At 35.1% G+C, this 15702-nt stretch overlaps 1 protein-coding gene across 2 annotated transcripts in view; it reads left to right on the top strand.

Annotated features, from left to right (window-relative positions):
• The window catches only part of LOC306863553 (arf-GAP with SH3 domain, ANK repeat and PH domain-containing protein 1-like), a 74192-nt gene that overhangs the window by 34874 nt on the left and 23616 nt on the right, over nt 1–15702 (top strand). For both annotated transcript variants that reach the window (XM_079406956.1, XM_079406955.1), the window contains exons 2-10: nt 1661–1733; nt 3048–3193; nt 8300–8374; nt 8972–9021; nt 9282–9411; nt 11158–11243; nt 13276–13351; nt 13866–13952; nt 15523–15623. In XM_079406956.1, coding sequence (XP_079263082.1) covers nt 1661–1733; nt 3048–3193; nt 8300–8374; nt 8972–9021; nt 9282–9411; nt 11158–11243; nt 13276–13351; nt 13866–13952; nt 15523–15623 — 824 coding nt within the window. The remainder of the gene's footprint in view (nt 1–1660; nt 1734–3047; nt 3194–8299; nt 8375–8971; nt 9022–9281; nt 9412–11157; nt 11244–13275; nt 13352–13865; nt 13953–15522; nt 15624–15702) is intronic.

The raw sequence follows: 15702 nt of genomic DNA on the forward strand, positions 1-15702 counted from the left end.
AGAGTGCACGTCTGCAGCCAGACCCTATTGGCTGGTCTGCTGGATTCCTCTTCATAAGCAGAAAATGAGTGCCGCAGCGAGCGAGGAAATTGTAAATAAAAGAGAAAGTCAGCTCCCAGTATGGCAGTTTTTGGATATTATAAGTCTGACCGTAGTCAGACCAAATGTCGTCTGCAAATTATGCAAGACCGTCGTCCCCGCCAAGACTGGTAATACCACGAACTTGATGTACCACCTTAAAAAAAATATCAATAATTATCGATATCGACCGATATGAAACACTGATATCGTGATACAGTTTTCAGCCATATCGCCCAGCCCTAATATCTATCTATCTATCTATCTATCTATCTATCTATCTATCTATCTATCTATCTATCTATCTATCTATCTATCTATCTATCTATCTATCTATCTATCTATCTATCTATCTATCTATCTATCTATCTATCTATCTATCTCCTATCTCTATTTATATATATATCCTATCTCTATCTATCTATATATATATCCTATCTCTATCTATCTATATATATATCCTATCTCTATCTATCTATATATATATATCCTATCTCTATCTATCTATATATATATATCCTATCTCTATCTATCTATATATATATATCCTGTCTCTATCTATCTATATATATATATCCTATCTCTATCTATCTATATATATATATATGAATGAGCTTTCAGTGGAGAGTGAGGGGTTAAATGTTCTTGTTATTGCAGTTCAAACCAGGAACAACACAAGACAGCCGATCCTCCCATGGCACACTGCTTACTGACTGATAACAGCTTCTAATGTCATGCATCATCTGTGCTGGAAACTCACCGTTTAGTCCTGTGTAGAGGATGACTGTGTTTGTGTGTGTGTGTGGGAGAGAGAGAGAGAGAGAGAATGCTGATTAGGTTGCATAAAACCAAAATTCAGATTAGGAATTGTTAATGCCTCATGACCTAATTAGTGCAATACAACTTTTCTCCTGATTAGTTAGTGATTTTGCATAATTTTCTGGTTTGATTTGTGTTCACTGTCTGTTGAGGAGAAAATAAAGGAGAAAGAAGTGAAAACATGCTGTATGCCCAAGTGCCCAAATGAAAATGCTTGACCAATGTATTGGCCTCGTGTTAGACCATGTGTTCATGCATTACTGCAGCTCAAAGGACTACTTTTAAATGCCAGTGCTATTACACAGGATGTGTTGTTTTTGAGGTAGCTGGCTGTAAATGTGTTTGACAACAACTAACTTGCTCAACAAGATCAGCAGTTTGGTGCACCTTGTGGCTGTGAGGACATGGCACTTTGAAATGTGCATGAAATTGAAGTTTCACACACACATGTATAGAGAATGTTTTGTCTCAAACTATTTGTTTAACATCTGCTCCAAGAAACATGGCCTAAATCGATACTTTTGTTTATTGGTTTTTTTTTTTCCTTAGTTAAAATTTGTAAAAGTATTGTTATGGAGTCAGTATAGCCTAATTCTGTGCATTGTACAGCATAGACAGAGTTTGTTTGTGGTTTATAAGTAGCTTTATTTATTTACCAAAGTAGTTTTTAGTATCACATGTTGAACATGCCATGTTCCTGCTATGCCGCATATCGCAATTGTACATGTTTAGTGATTCCGAACTCTGATCTGTTTGTCCACAGGCTTTGGATCAGGACAGAACTTCATTGCAGAAGGTCAAGAAGTCAGTCAAAGCCATTTATAACTCTGGTCAAGGTATGTTTTGTTGAAGATGTAATACAAATAAACACACTTATTAAATTCATAATCACTAATATCGAATAGGCAATGTCTATTATATGGTGGTGTCCAGTATTTTTAGTGATTCTTGATGAAATTGCTTGTATTATAGGTCAAATAAATGGTAAGATTACATTTAGCATGAAAATGTTTCTGGCTGACGCCACACCAGCTAGTTTCGTCCACCCTCACAAACACCCACCTACCTAATCTCTTTCACATTGTATAGATGCATTCTGTGCTCAGGTGTATGTGTTTTTTCCATATATCTTTCTATTGAAATGAAACAAAGCGGGATCCATTTTTATCTTACAGATACATATCGAACTGTGTAATTACTTTAAGGGGGATTTTTTTTCTGTTAATTGGCTAAATATGCACAGTTATTGATTTGTACCTATAAATATACTACTACTACTAATAATAATATAACAATAAAACTGGCCCAATATATGTATGTATATTTGTTTATTCTTTTATAGTGTTTTAATAAATGCTGTTACTTTTAACTTTTATTCTTCAAAGAATCCAGTAAAAATGGACCATTGTTTTCACAAAAATATTAAGCAGCACAACTATTTTTAACATTGACAATAAGAAATGTTTCTTGAGCACCATATCAGCATATTAAAATAATTTCTGAAGGATCATGTGACACTGAAGTCTGCTGGAATAGCTGCTGGAAATTCAGCTTTGCATCACAGGAATAAATTTAAATAAAACTTAATTTAAATTGTAATATTTCAGTGTAAATTCTTTTTACTGCCTTTTTCCATCAAATAAATGCAGCCTTGGTAAGCATAAGAGCATAAGCATAAGAGACATTTAAAAATCCTCCCGACCCTAAACGTTTCCATGCTAGTGTATAATAAAATGTATTGATTTAGATTATAGCACAATAGGATTTATCAATAGATAAATACATTATTTGTCTGATTAATCTCTAAAATTCTAATAAAAATGGAAGATGCATATAATGTTTAATAGAATGACTCCCATTATGGATAACCAAACTGATTGTGGTTACATTAGCAGAAAAGTTTTATTTCAAAGGTGCAGAAAGTTTGAGGTTGCAATTTGATATAAGCTAACATTCCTCGAGTACAAAATAATTTGCACTGATGAATGATGTACATTTATACCAGGAAAATTTACCTAGGAAGTGAATGATTTCATGCTGTCTTCAAGGAACTAGACAACACGGTACCATAGTCTTGAGCAAGGATGTGTACTCTTCAAATGCATGACGTTGATTTGTTTGGATTGTGCTCGTTTGTGCTCTTTTATCAGATCATATTCAAAATGAAGAGACGTATGCCCAGGCTTTGGATAAGTTTGGCAGTAACTTCATCAGTCGGGATAATCCAGATCTGGGCACGGCCTTCGTTAAGTTCTCCACTCTGACCAAAGAGCTCTCCACCCTCCTCAAGAACCTGGTGAGTCCTCCGTGTAAACATATCTTAAAACCAGAACGAATGGACACCCAAGACTGTGAAGGGATTTGAAAGTGTCTCTTTTCTTGGATAGAAAGAGATCTGTACAACATCCTTGTTTGTTCTCCGAGTGCACCAGTGAAGTCACGAGTTGAACTGTCAAAACACAGATTGTTTTGGTTAGTGCTGAAGCCCAATGTAAGGACAGATTTAAGGATTTACAGCATACAAGATCCCTTTAGAGCGAATCAGCTTCTCTGAAAGGTGTTAAAGAGCTTAAAGTGTGTGTGCTTCTGCACAGGTTGTAGAGTTCTCTGCGTTGGTGTTGGAGGCGAATGTGTTCAGAGGACAGAGATGTGTGAAAATTGTGTGTCTGGTGGATGTGTGAGTGAGAGGAGCTTTTGTAATCTATACTGCTCTCTCTTCCTGGCAGAAACGTGGAGATAGAGCCATAAATTTGAGTGTAGGAGTTGCAGTAGCTACAGCGCGTCTCCTTTTCACCCCTCACACGAACGCAAACACTCACATTCCTAAATCACTGTGTGAATGCTGGCGAGCGTTGCGAAAGGGAAGTCGTATCTGTGTGACCGGAGGCTCACTACTCCAGCTCTACACAGCTGCTCAACCTTGTGCTGAAAAAAGTGGCTAATGCATTATTTTCATTTTTAATTTAACTTTTTATCAGTGCTCTGTTCTAAATTTAAATTTTCAAAGTACTTTCAGCCGACTGTTGACCAGATGTTGTCAACAAGACAGAAGCTTTAAAGTCTCCCTACGGTTTTCCAAGGGAAATAAAAAAATGATGTTTGAAAATGAAGAAAGTAAGGAAAGGGGCATACCAACCTAACCAGCTGACAAGTGCCCCAAACCCCTCTTAAAACCATCAAATCAGACCAGCCTGACCCGACAACAAACCATATTAATCTGTTATACTCTGGTCATTTAATGTTCATCATTAGCAAACATAATAAACGCATCATTTCTTACTTTATAAATACTGTGAGAATTTAATTGATGATATCAGATGCTGAAATCATGGTACTGTGATATGCTTCCTAATGATTACAGTAATCATGCATTGCATGCATTACTTTGAATAATACCATGGTATCCTTCCTTAACATGCTTCCTTACATGCTATCCTTCCTTCCTTAATTCTTACTTTACTTGGTAGCCAATATATGATAAACAGTATTCACAAAATATTCCTGTCGCATCTTATTGTTACTACTATAAAATCTAGTGGTCAACATAGCCAAGGCCGATATATCGGCTAAGTTTTTCTGTTTGGCCAGTAAATGTCTCTGTTTTTGATAGTTTACAGACTTTGTGTAACAGTTCTGTCTAAAAAAAAAAAAAAAAAGAAAAGTATTCTAATTTTTTTCTTTGTTTGTGATAAATAATATATAAGGATTTATATACTGTAAGAGTCCCAGTGAATTTTGGGCTTGTTTATAATAAAAAATCCCACATCATACTTAAAGTTTTTTTTTAAGAGCACATAAAATAGCATGCTATGTTACATTTTTGATCTGACTATACATGGTTTTCCTCCACTGTGCTTGCGTACATTTGTCTGTATATATTTTTTTCTGTGTTACTGTCATCCTCTCCTGTCGACAACTGCATTAACATTACCCTGATTCATTTCCTCTGGTTTATATTTCATCCGTATATCCTCTCCATTTCCACAATGCCCTCCTGAGGACCACAACCTCTCTGGAACGCTGATGGCCTAATATAGACAGATTACACGCATGCTTGACTTTCAGCGGACTATCAGCATTCACACTGTGTCTGCTAAGCCATGCAACTATTGGCATTTTGCTGTGTGGCTAATTGGTTTCTTCCTGAAACTAAGGCTTGAAAGACGTGTTCAAGCTCAGTAAAGTTCAATAACCTAGCTGTATGAAACAGGGTTAAACTGCAGAATTAATTCTTTTGGTTTTCTGCTATCGCTTCTCTCTCTCGAAAGAGGCACTTTGTTGTCTGGCAGCGGTGCTTTTAGACTATTTTGGCACTAAGCTGAGGTATTTATCACTCTGAAACAAGAGCCTCCATTTAGAGACACTGAAGAATAGTGAGGAAGAGAGGAAGTAGACAGAAATACTACATTATGGTTTGTCTCCCCATCACAGCAATCCTTATTTATGAAAGCTTTACATTTCTATGAAATTATGATGAATTTCAGTGCAGGTTGCTCTTTGTTACAGCCTTTCTGTGTGGTGGTGTACCTTTCAGCATTGGTGTTCATTTGCCATCTGCATTATCAACCAGAGGAGCCATTCATCACATCAGACATTGGCACACACACACTGAAGCAAAAGATTTCAACACCTTTATCTCACTATCTGCACTCTGACCTTTAACACACACACACACACACACACACACAATTGGTTGATTCCTGGTATTCAGTGGCCTATATGAAGGCAAATTTTCAAACACAAAAAAACTAACAGTTTTTAAAATAACGTTTTGTGCAATCTTTTTTTTTATGGTTTTGAAAAAAATAATTTTGGTCAAGCTCAGGCAAAAAAAACAACAACAACAACAAAAAGCATTTTTGAAAGCAAGTTGTGTTTTCATTAAAAATAGGATATGCAAGTCTGCGGACAGTAAAAATTGTGATATTGGATTGTTTAAAATGTTGTAAAATGTTTCTGATGTTTTCTTTGACTTTGAATGCTAGTGTTTTTTTTATTTTTTTATTTTACAGATTTTTCCATTCATTTATTGTTTCAGTGCCATTTATTTATTTTAGGGCAGTTTCATTTATTTTATTTACACTGTGCCAGATTTTTTTTCCCCATGTTTTATTTAATATAAAATAGCAAGCATCATCCAAACTAATCATATATCAGTTAATGAAATGTTTACACATTTTTTATGGATGCTATGCTGGAGCAGTACTAGTAGTAGTAGTAGTGGAACTCTGATTTGACATAATTTTGACATAAAATCCTATGTTTCAAAAGTTTTCCGTCTTTTATTTTCTGTACGCCTATACTTTAGGTTGAGCTTTTTTATATACAGGTACATCTAAAAAAAATCTTTTTTTCTTGTAACATTTCAAAAAGTGAAACTTTCATATATTTTAGATTCATTGCATGTAAAGTAAAATATTTCAAAAGTTTTTTTTTGTTTTAATTTTGATGATTAGAGCTTACAGCTCATGAAAGTCAACAATCAGTATCTCAAAATATTAGAATATTTACATTTGAGTTTCAATTAATGACCATCCCTACAATACAAGTTCCTGTTATCTCTTGTTCTTTGAAACCACAATAATGGGGAAGACTGCTGACTTGGCAATGATCCAGAAGACGAACATTGATGCCCTCGACAAAGAGGGTAAGTCATAGAGGGTCATTACTGAAAGGTGTGGCTGTTTACAGAGTGCTGTATCAAAGCATATTAAATGCAAAGTTGACTGGAAGGAAGAATTTGGGTAGGAAAGGGTGCACAAGCAACAGGGATGACCGCAAGCTTCAGAATACTGTCAAGCAAAGCTGATTCAAACACTTGGGAGAGCTTCACAAGGAGTGGACTGAAGCTGGAGTCGATGCATCAAGAGTCACCACGCTCAGACGTCTTCAGGAAAAGGGCTACCAAGCCACTTCAGACGGAAGTAAATTTTGCATTTCATTTGGAAATCAAGGTCCCAGAGTCTGGAGGAAGAGTGGAGAGGCACAGAATCCATGTTGCTTTAAGTCCAGTGTGAAGTTTCCACAGTCAGTGATGATTTGGGCTGCTATGTCATCTGCTGGTGTTGGTCCACTGTGTTTTCTGAAGTCCACAGTCAACGCAGCCATCTACCAGGAAATGTTAGAGCACTTCATGCTTCCTTCTGCTGGCAAGCTTTATGGAGATGCTGATTTCATTTTCCAGCAGGACTTGGCACCTGCCCACACTGCCAAAGGTACAAAAAACTGGTTCAATCACCATGGTGTTACTGTGCTTGATTGGCCTTCAAACTCGCCTGACCTGAACCCCATAGAGAATCTATGGGGTATTGTCAAGAGGAAGATGAGAGACACCAGACCCAACAATGCAGGTGACCTGAAGGCCGCTATCAAAGCAACCTGGGCTTCCATTACACCTGAGCAGTGCCACAGGCTGATTGCCTCCATGCCACACCGCATTGATGCAGTAATTCATGCAAAAGGAGGCCCAACCAAGTATTGAGTGCATAGAAATGAACATACTTTTCAGAAGCCTGGCATTTCTGTTTAAAATATCCATTTTTTTTTATTGATCTTATGCAATATTCTAATTTTCTGAGACACAGAATTTTGGGTTTTCATTATTTGTAAGCCATAATCATCAAAATGTCATAATATTCTAATTTTTTTGAGATGTACCTGTATTGTTATTTTATAATATTTTTATTTACGTCTGTTGAATACTGTTTTTTGATTAAAATAATGATTGTTGATGGTTATCGGTTAAAACTAATTATTGGATATCAATATCAGCCAAATTTCTTAGGGGTACACAATATATATTTTTATTGTTTTTGTTTTTTCTTCTCAAAATGTTTTAATTTGTCTTATTTTAACAAAATGTTTTATTTATGATATCAGTGATTTATTGTTGGTTATTGGCCATGAAAATGAAAATAATTATCCAGAATTTCAATATATGTGCATCCCTCTATTCTTGGCAAATATACATGTATAGAGTATACCTATACAAATCATTTTAATGTAATTTAAAGGTGTATAATGCCAGACTTTGTCCTAAATCTGTTATTCTTGTTGCATTTTTTTTGTTTTGTTTCCCAGGTGATGTAAATTTCTCTTAAGGTCTTAGGAGACAATGCAGTGTCACAGTGGGTCTCATCTTGTTACTTGAGTCCAAACTATCTGGCCTCTTGGGTCTGAAACATTTATGTTGATTAATTTAAAAGATCTGTCCTGGAGTATCGAATGACAAAGCAGGTCTGCTCATCCTGATACGGTTGTGTCTCTCTCAACGGGCTCTTTGTGTGGATGGTTGTATTTGATATGTTTTCTCTTATTTCTTCTGTGCTGTGCTTATGCTGTGCCAAGTGTCATGTATCGTATTAACACAGTCTCTGCTCTGTTTCACCATCTTTTCCTGCAGCTTCAGAATCTGAGTCATAATGTGATCTTCACACTGGACTCCCTGTTGAAAGGTGACCTGAAAGGCGTGAAGGGGGTGAGAAATATTTACAGACCTTGTCTTATAGACCATCAGACACGCAGAGGCTAAATACACATGCAGATGCATGCAAACTTTTCTTGTCTACAATCGTGCTTTCATACCATGCCAGGAACATAAACAATATATTAAAAGAAGATGTTGTAGACCTGTTGAAGAACTTGGAAGTACCTTTGTGTGTAGAGCTCTGTTCATGTCGTCACAAATTAAACTAGCCCGCTGCGGTGTTAATGTAATGTACTGAAACTGAACGCAGTCAAGTGCGGCTATTTGTGATGTCCTGCTTATCTGAAGATCGGCAGTCAATTAGAGCCTACTAATAGATCTGTCATTTACCACAAGTAACCGTAATGGTCATATCTATGATTGGTGCTCTAGATATTCATCACAATAATGATGTGATGAGGCTGTCACGGCCCTAATCTGCTGTTTACTTTACTGCTGGAAAGATATCATCCCTCCACACTGATACAGATGGGTTAACTCAGCTCTGTCTTTGTGACTGGATTTTGGGTGTGACATCTGCTTTGTTGTAAACATGAGGGAGTCTAATTACTGCACCTGGCTCATTACTATTTTTCCTATTTTTTCCAGGACCTGAAAAAACCCTTTGACAAGGCTTGGAAGGACTATGAAACCAAGTTGTAAGTTTGCTTTATGCGTGTTAGCTGAGTGTGTCTGTATACATATTTGTCCATTCATACCGATTACTTTCTGTCTGTGGGCTGTTGCAATTATCAGATGCATTTTATAGTAATCTAAAAGCATCATTAAAATGCTTGAGCAAGCAAAATCATTTTCTCCCCCGCAGATGTGAGATTAATATGAAATAAACACAGCCCTCTATTTGCCAGTTGAGATGAGTTTGTTCTAAATATACAAATATTTTCACTGCTTATTTCAGTACAAAGATCGAGAAGGAAAAACGTGAGCATGCCAAGCAGCATGGGATGATCCGAACAGAGATCACTGGCGCTGAGATCGCTGAAGAGATGGAGAAAGAACGGAGGCTTTTCCAACTACAGATGTGTGAGGTCTGTAGTGCACTTGACCTGGTTTGAGAACCTGTCCTCCTCACCAGAAATATGTCATAGTTTATATTGTTTTTATTTCCTTTGTCTATATTAATTAATTAAATTATTTGGAATAAACAGTTTTTTAACTGAATATTAATTTGTATCTATAAAACAGGTAATTTTGAGTGCTGATTGATTACAGTTATTCTGTCAATTTTATTCATGTACATGGTCAGTGATGATTATTTATTTATTTTTTTCAACTAGTGCTCCCACAACCCAAAAGACTTTGTTGTATATGGGCAGCGGAGAGATCTGTACATTATCATTACAGTCATTTTTTGCAATGATCAGTGAGTTATCATTCATTCACCAGAAGGAGTTTACTTGTGACCTTATCAACAAGTTTTACTGATGACATTAACATTCATAAATCAGCAGATGCAGCCAGTCAGAACCCTCTAATGAATCTCTTCTTTTTTCTGTAACATCACCAGCTGTTGTGATTGGTACTCCTAATATAAATCAGAATTATGTGATGCTGCCATCTCAGTGCCAATAGCCTTTTTCTTACATCTTGAAAGATTCCCTTAGCATTAGAGCAGATGGCTCAGATTATGATAGAAATGTTTGTTTTATGGATTCATAATCATCAATGCTGACTTTGTTCATTAGGGAGGATAGCTGTTTTGTTTTTTTAACATGTTAATGAATAGTTATTGTCAGTAGGAATTGCATCTTGAATTTATTTCATTCATTTCATTGCATCAAGGGTTTGTGAGGGGTAGGTGTAATGTTAGCTATCTTGGGAAAAAGGAACCGCAGGTTGCCTTTCAAATGGTATTGGACCAAATCACATGAAAAAATTTAATTGAATTACCAAATTTTCCATTTAACTAAGCATTAATGTAGAGAAGGCAATGGTATATTGCTGAAAGTCTGACATAATTCATGATTGTCTAGACTTTTTACCAATGTTATGTAATTGAATGTTTAGTAACACATGGGAGTTCTCAACAAGGCATGTAATTTAAGTAAAATCTAAAGATGAGAGCAAAGAATAATCCATTATGCAGTGAGGTGACTCATTCAGATACAGGGAGCAGCGAAGGCAATCACAAACTCTAGCGAACACATACAACATACCTACTACATGCATTATTTGAAAACAAAGATGTGCACACACTAATTTAATTAGGAAACTATATACATACCGTTTTATGTCAAAATTGAGGTTCAAATGTTATGCACAAATGCATTCACACACTCTCTAAAATGAGCGGAATATGTGCTATTTCACCCCAAGATTTCACCCCAAGATATATTCAGACATGCCAGGGACCAAAAAGATGGATAAAATTTCTGAGCATAGCCAAAAATTGTTAGCTGGCGTGACTTTGCAAGATGTTCTGGAATTTACCCCTCTGGGCTAAACCGGGATTATGATGATGTTTAATTTATTTGTTTTGTGGGCTTGGTTTGTGACTGCATGTTCTTTACAGATTTCAGATTTAGAAGATGAAATGCTTGTCCTCTTTAGTTGCTTCTAATATTACAACAGTTAATTGTTTATTCAAACGTTTAGGCTGCATTTAAATATGTGCTATGGAGGATACTTGCTATTTTCCCTAGAATGACTATTTCGAATAACCATTTATTTCAAATATTTCAAAGCACTAAAGATTTCACAATCACTTAATTTCATTTGTTCTACTGTTGAGATTACTAAACTCTGTTGTGACCAAAGTCTGTCTGTTTCTGCAGTACCTAATCAAAGTGAATGAAATAAAGACCAAAAAAGGGGTAGACCTCCTTCAGAACTTGATCAAGTATTACCACGCGCAGTGCAAGTAAGTCACATGTTTGCTTTCAGATGTGTTTTGAAAGACATTTGCAATATCAATATACTAGATAAATAAGCCTGCTTAAATCCCCAAAAAAAATCATTTAAGGTAATATATCTGTTGAGTTTGTAGAACTGTCAACATAAATGTGTATTTGACATGTGAGTGTTAATGGTCGATACAGAAACTGTTATTGATCCATGTAACCTTGCAAGTGTCACTGGCCTGAAGGTCTGAAAAAGTGATGAGCTATAAGAAAGAACTGAAAGTGTAGCACTTTTTTCTTTTCAGTCTAAAGGTTAAGGTTGTTTTAAGCTAGTGTTGTCTATGACCTGTAGATATATCAGCAGAAACCTGCAAGCTTATCTTGCACTTCAAGATTTTGATGGGTCATTAATAAGACTGTCAAAGTTAATATTTTGATTAGTTAAAAATGTTTAATGCTGTTTATTAATTTTTGTAATGCTTATTTAACTGTGTAATTGTGTTCTGTGTGATTTCTGAGACTTAGCAGACTTATCAGAAATCTAAAAGTTCCTGGTGCAGCAACCATTCATCAGTAAATAACAAAAAACGTTTTTATGGATAATTTACTAATTTTTAAGTGTCTCATCTGGGTTTCATTTAAAAAAAATAACTAATTTGAATTTGTTGTATGGTTAAATGTAATTATTGAAACTCAACACGTGTACAAGTAAAGCGAACAAGAGTGTAAGACAGCAGCAAAAACAACTTATCTCATGTAAGATCATGTCCATAAAGTGTAGAGAAAGTTTTTATTAATTGGATTTTAATTAGATTGTATTCCCAGTGCATTTTCCAGTTTTGAGAAATAAAGTACACAGTATGTTGTTTTTTTTTTGTGCATGTAAGACAAGTAATTATGCATATATTTGCACTATATACATTGCAGTAATTGCACATATTATGACTCTTCACAAATTGAACAAATTGAACAAAAAGCTATAATTACATAAAGGAGAGATCATTCGGTTTTCTTTTTTTAAAAAGTAACAAATGTATAAAAAAACATTTGTTTGTAAACTTTCCAAAGAAAATAAATAATTGCAATGTAAAATATTTTAATCAAGTTACAAGCTTAGGCATTATGACACTTACTTTGCAAAGCTCTCCACAGTTTTCTTTTTAATTTGCTAAAATACATCAAGGTCATTCAAATATAGAATCATGCTAAAACCTCATACATAAACCCACTTGGACAATTTGACTTGGACACTCTTGGCAGGTTGTTAGTGTTGGAACAATTTTAGTGATCTGTCAGTATTTGTGACCCTGGACCACAAAACCAGTCTTAAGTAGCACGGGTATATTTGTAGAAATAGCCTAAAATACATTGTATGGGTCAAAATGATTGAGTTTTCTTTTATGCCAAAAATCATTAGGATATTAAGTAAAGATCATGTTCCATGAAGATATTTTGTAAATTTCGTATCATAAATATATCTCAACCTAATATTTGATTAGTATTATGCATTGCTAAGGACTTCATTTGGACAACTTTAAAGGCAATTTTCTCAATATTTGAATTTTTTTGCACCCTCAGATTCCAGATTTTCAAATAGTTGTTTCTCAGCCAAATATTGTTCTATCCTAACAAACCATACATCAATGGAAAATTTATTTATTCAGCTATCAGATGATGTGTAATAAAAAAAAAAAAAAAAAAAAAGGACCCTTATGACTGTTTTTTTTTGGCCCAGGGTCACATTTAAAACTGGACACCACAGGTATCCACAAAACTGAATATTTTGCTTGTTAGTTCAAAGATTTAAATGCTACAAAGGTACTTTTGCTAATTAGAAAGCTCTACTTCAATACATTGATAAGCTTATGAGCTAATGATATTTTAACTTATTGACTCAGCCTCTCCTTTTTGCTAGTTTCTGTGTTGTATAAATTGAAAGTCTATCATTTTTCCTGACTGTATTGAAAGTATGTATGGCCTTTGTTGATAGCTGGTTTCAGTATGAAAAATGTGTTAATTTAGTGTTTTGTTTTTCTTTTCTTTTTTAATCAGCTTTTTCCAAGATGGCTTGAAGACGGCAGATAAGCTAAAACAGTACATTGAGAAATTAGCAGCTGATCTTTACAACGTATGTACCTCATTCTTTAACATAAACATATTTGATTTGGTAAAACCATTTTAGTTTACTTTGTTATGCATTGGACTTGGCAGTTGGCAATAACTATTTTATCAATATATGGGTCACATTATAATATTTTGTTTAGTGTATGTTCGTTTAAAACTGTTATTGCAATCCTTTACTTCCTTGTTTCTTTTAGAGCTGCAGTACACTTCTGTGTTGTGCTCCATTATATTATTTTCTAAGATATTTGGTCAGCTAAAAATAATTGTGCATTGACTAATACTGTACTTGTTTTATCTTGCTGGACTTGGACTTGAGCAATCATTCATGTGGTCCAGTCTCAAAATGTGAATGTAAAAAAATGCATCTACAAATATTAATTCTTAACGTAAGAATATCAAAATCGTATTGCAAATTGAAATTTTGCTGTACTTTACAATGTTGAGTTTATGTCCTGTACCCTTAATACTGTGTGTACACACGTGTGTAACAATTTGTTTTTGCTTTTTGTGTGATGTAGATAAAACAAACTCAAGATGAAGAGAAAAAGCAGCTCACAGCACTAAGAGATCTCATTAAATCCTCTCTACAGCTGGAACAAAAGGAGGTAGGTGTAGAGTGTGGTGTGCCTCAGGGCTCAGTCTTCGGACCAAAGCAAATTCTTAATTGACCAAAATTAGTTTGTGAAAGCCAATCAAGTGACTTGTTTGGGATTAAATTATTCTAATGTTTGTTACATTTACATACTTATGTAAATATAAATATATTCAGTATTTAAAATGCTGTACACATGTAGAATTCTTGTAATCCTTTAATGGTATGGCATACAGAAAGAAACCTGAAGAGTTTAATTTTGCAGTACATCTGTGGATCTAATGCATAAACCCTTCCTAATGCTCGACCTGTACAGGGGAGAGTGTGAGAGGGAGTGCCCAGTGCTGTACCATGCTGGTAGCCAGTATGAAATCGGACTTGCTGGTAACCAGTGTTGTGCCCCACTGGTTGCTCAGAGAAAAGTTGCTGACTGTCATGTTTAAGGAAAATAAATGACAATTTATAAGTAATTAGTGAATGAATGTTTGTTTTATGTGGCAAGTGCCAACACATTGTCATCAGCAAACTTGCATTTAATTACGGTAACATGGTGGGAAACAAGTTTGTAAGTTAGTACAAATCGTACACTGTAAAAAATGATCGTGATTTAACGGTAAAAAACTGTGAAAATGCTACGGTAAAAACCTGTTACATGGTTAACGGAAACTTCCTGTAAAATTTACAGGGAAAAACCGTAAACTGATGTTCCCAGAATTCCCTGCGTTCCATTTCAAATTCTGTTTGAATTTGACGTTTTTTCTTTGAAATAACTATGTTTCTTCTTAGTTTTTTCTTATCAGTTATGTTTATTAGGGTTGTATGTTACATCTAATGTTGTTAAATTAATGTTTATAGCATATTTAATTTTAAGGAGTCTCACCATGATGGTGTTTAGTGCTTGTATGAATGACACTGCATCTGCACCTTCTGTAAATGCTATTGTTTAAAAGTTGCTTGTGATGGGCTTTGGCTCATCATGTGACTTTCTCATCATCACCTGCATTTGGTGGTTATCAGTGTATTTCAAAAGAACAAATCAGATTTCAGTACTTTAATAGGTTGGTATATTAAGATTATATCAGTTAAAGAAATTACGGTATTTAACTGTAAATTTAAGTTAAAACCGTAAAACCTAAAACGTTGCTACTGTATTTTATACGGTAGAATTCTGGCAACCACAGCTGCCAGTATTTTACCGTGAATTTGACAGATTTTTTTTTTACAGTGTAGTGTAGTATACTGTAGAGAATTTAAATGTTTAAACAAAACAACACACAGCCTATATTTACCATGCTTTTCACACCCTCTCTTATGTATCTTTCACCCGCTTCCTGTGTGGATTGAAGTCTAGAAGAGTAAGTGTTAAGCATGTACAGCATGACGTGTGTATTTGATAGAGATCCTTGTGTGCACAATATATACGTGGCTGTCAGATAAAGCTGATGTTTAAAAGGTTACAAACATTTAGAGAAATATTGAAAAATCTTCATGTATTTTATGAAAATGCTTTGTATACAGTTTTTGTTTGGATTGGTGACTGCATATAGCTATTTAAAGCACCTTATGTATGTGTGTTTGAGCAGGACTCTCAGAGCAAACAAGGTGGCTACAGTATGCACCAGTTGCAAGGAAACAAAGAGTTTGGCTGTGAGAAGAAAGGCTATCTGCTGAAGAAGAGTGATGGGTACACAGAGACACACACACGCGTGCCCCAATTAGATGTGATTTCTTATCAATATGAGTTCTTGCTCTCTGCTATGAGT

The sequence above is a fragment of the Barbus barbus genome, assembly GCF_936440315.1.
Source record: "Barbus barbus genome assembly, chromosome: 44".
In the NCBI taxonomy this organism is placed as follows: Eukaryota; Metazoa; Chordata; class Actinopteri; order Cypriniformes; family Cyprinidae; genus Barbus; species Barbus barbus.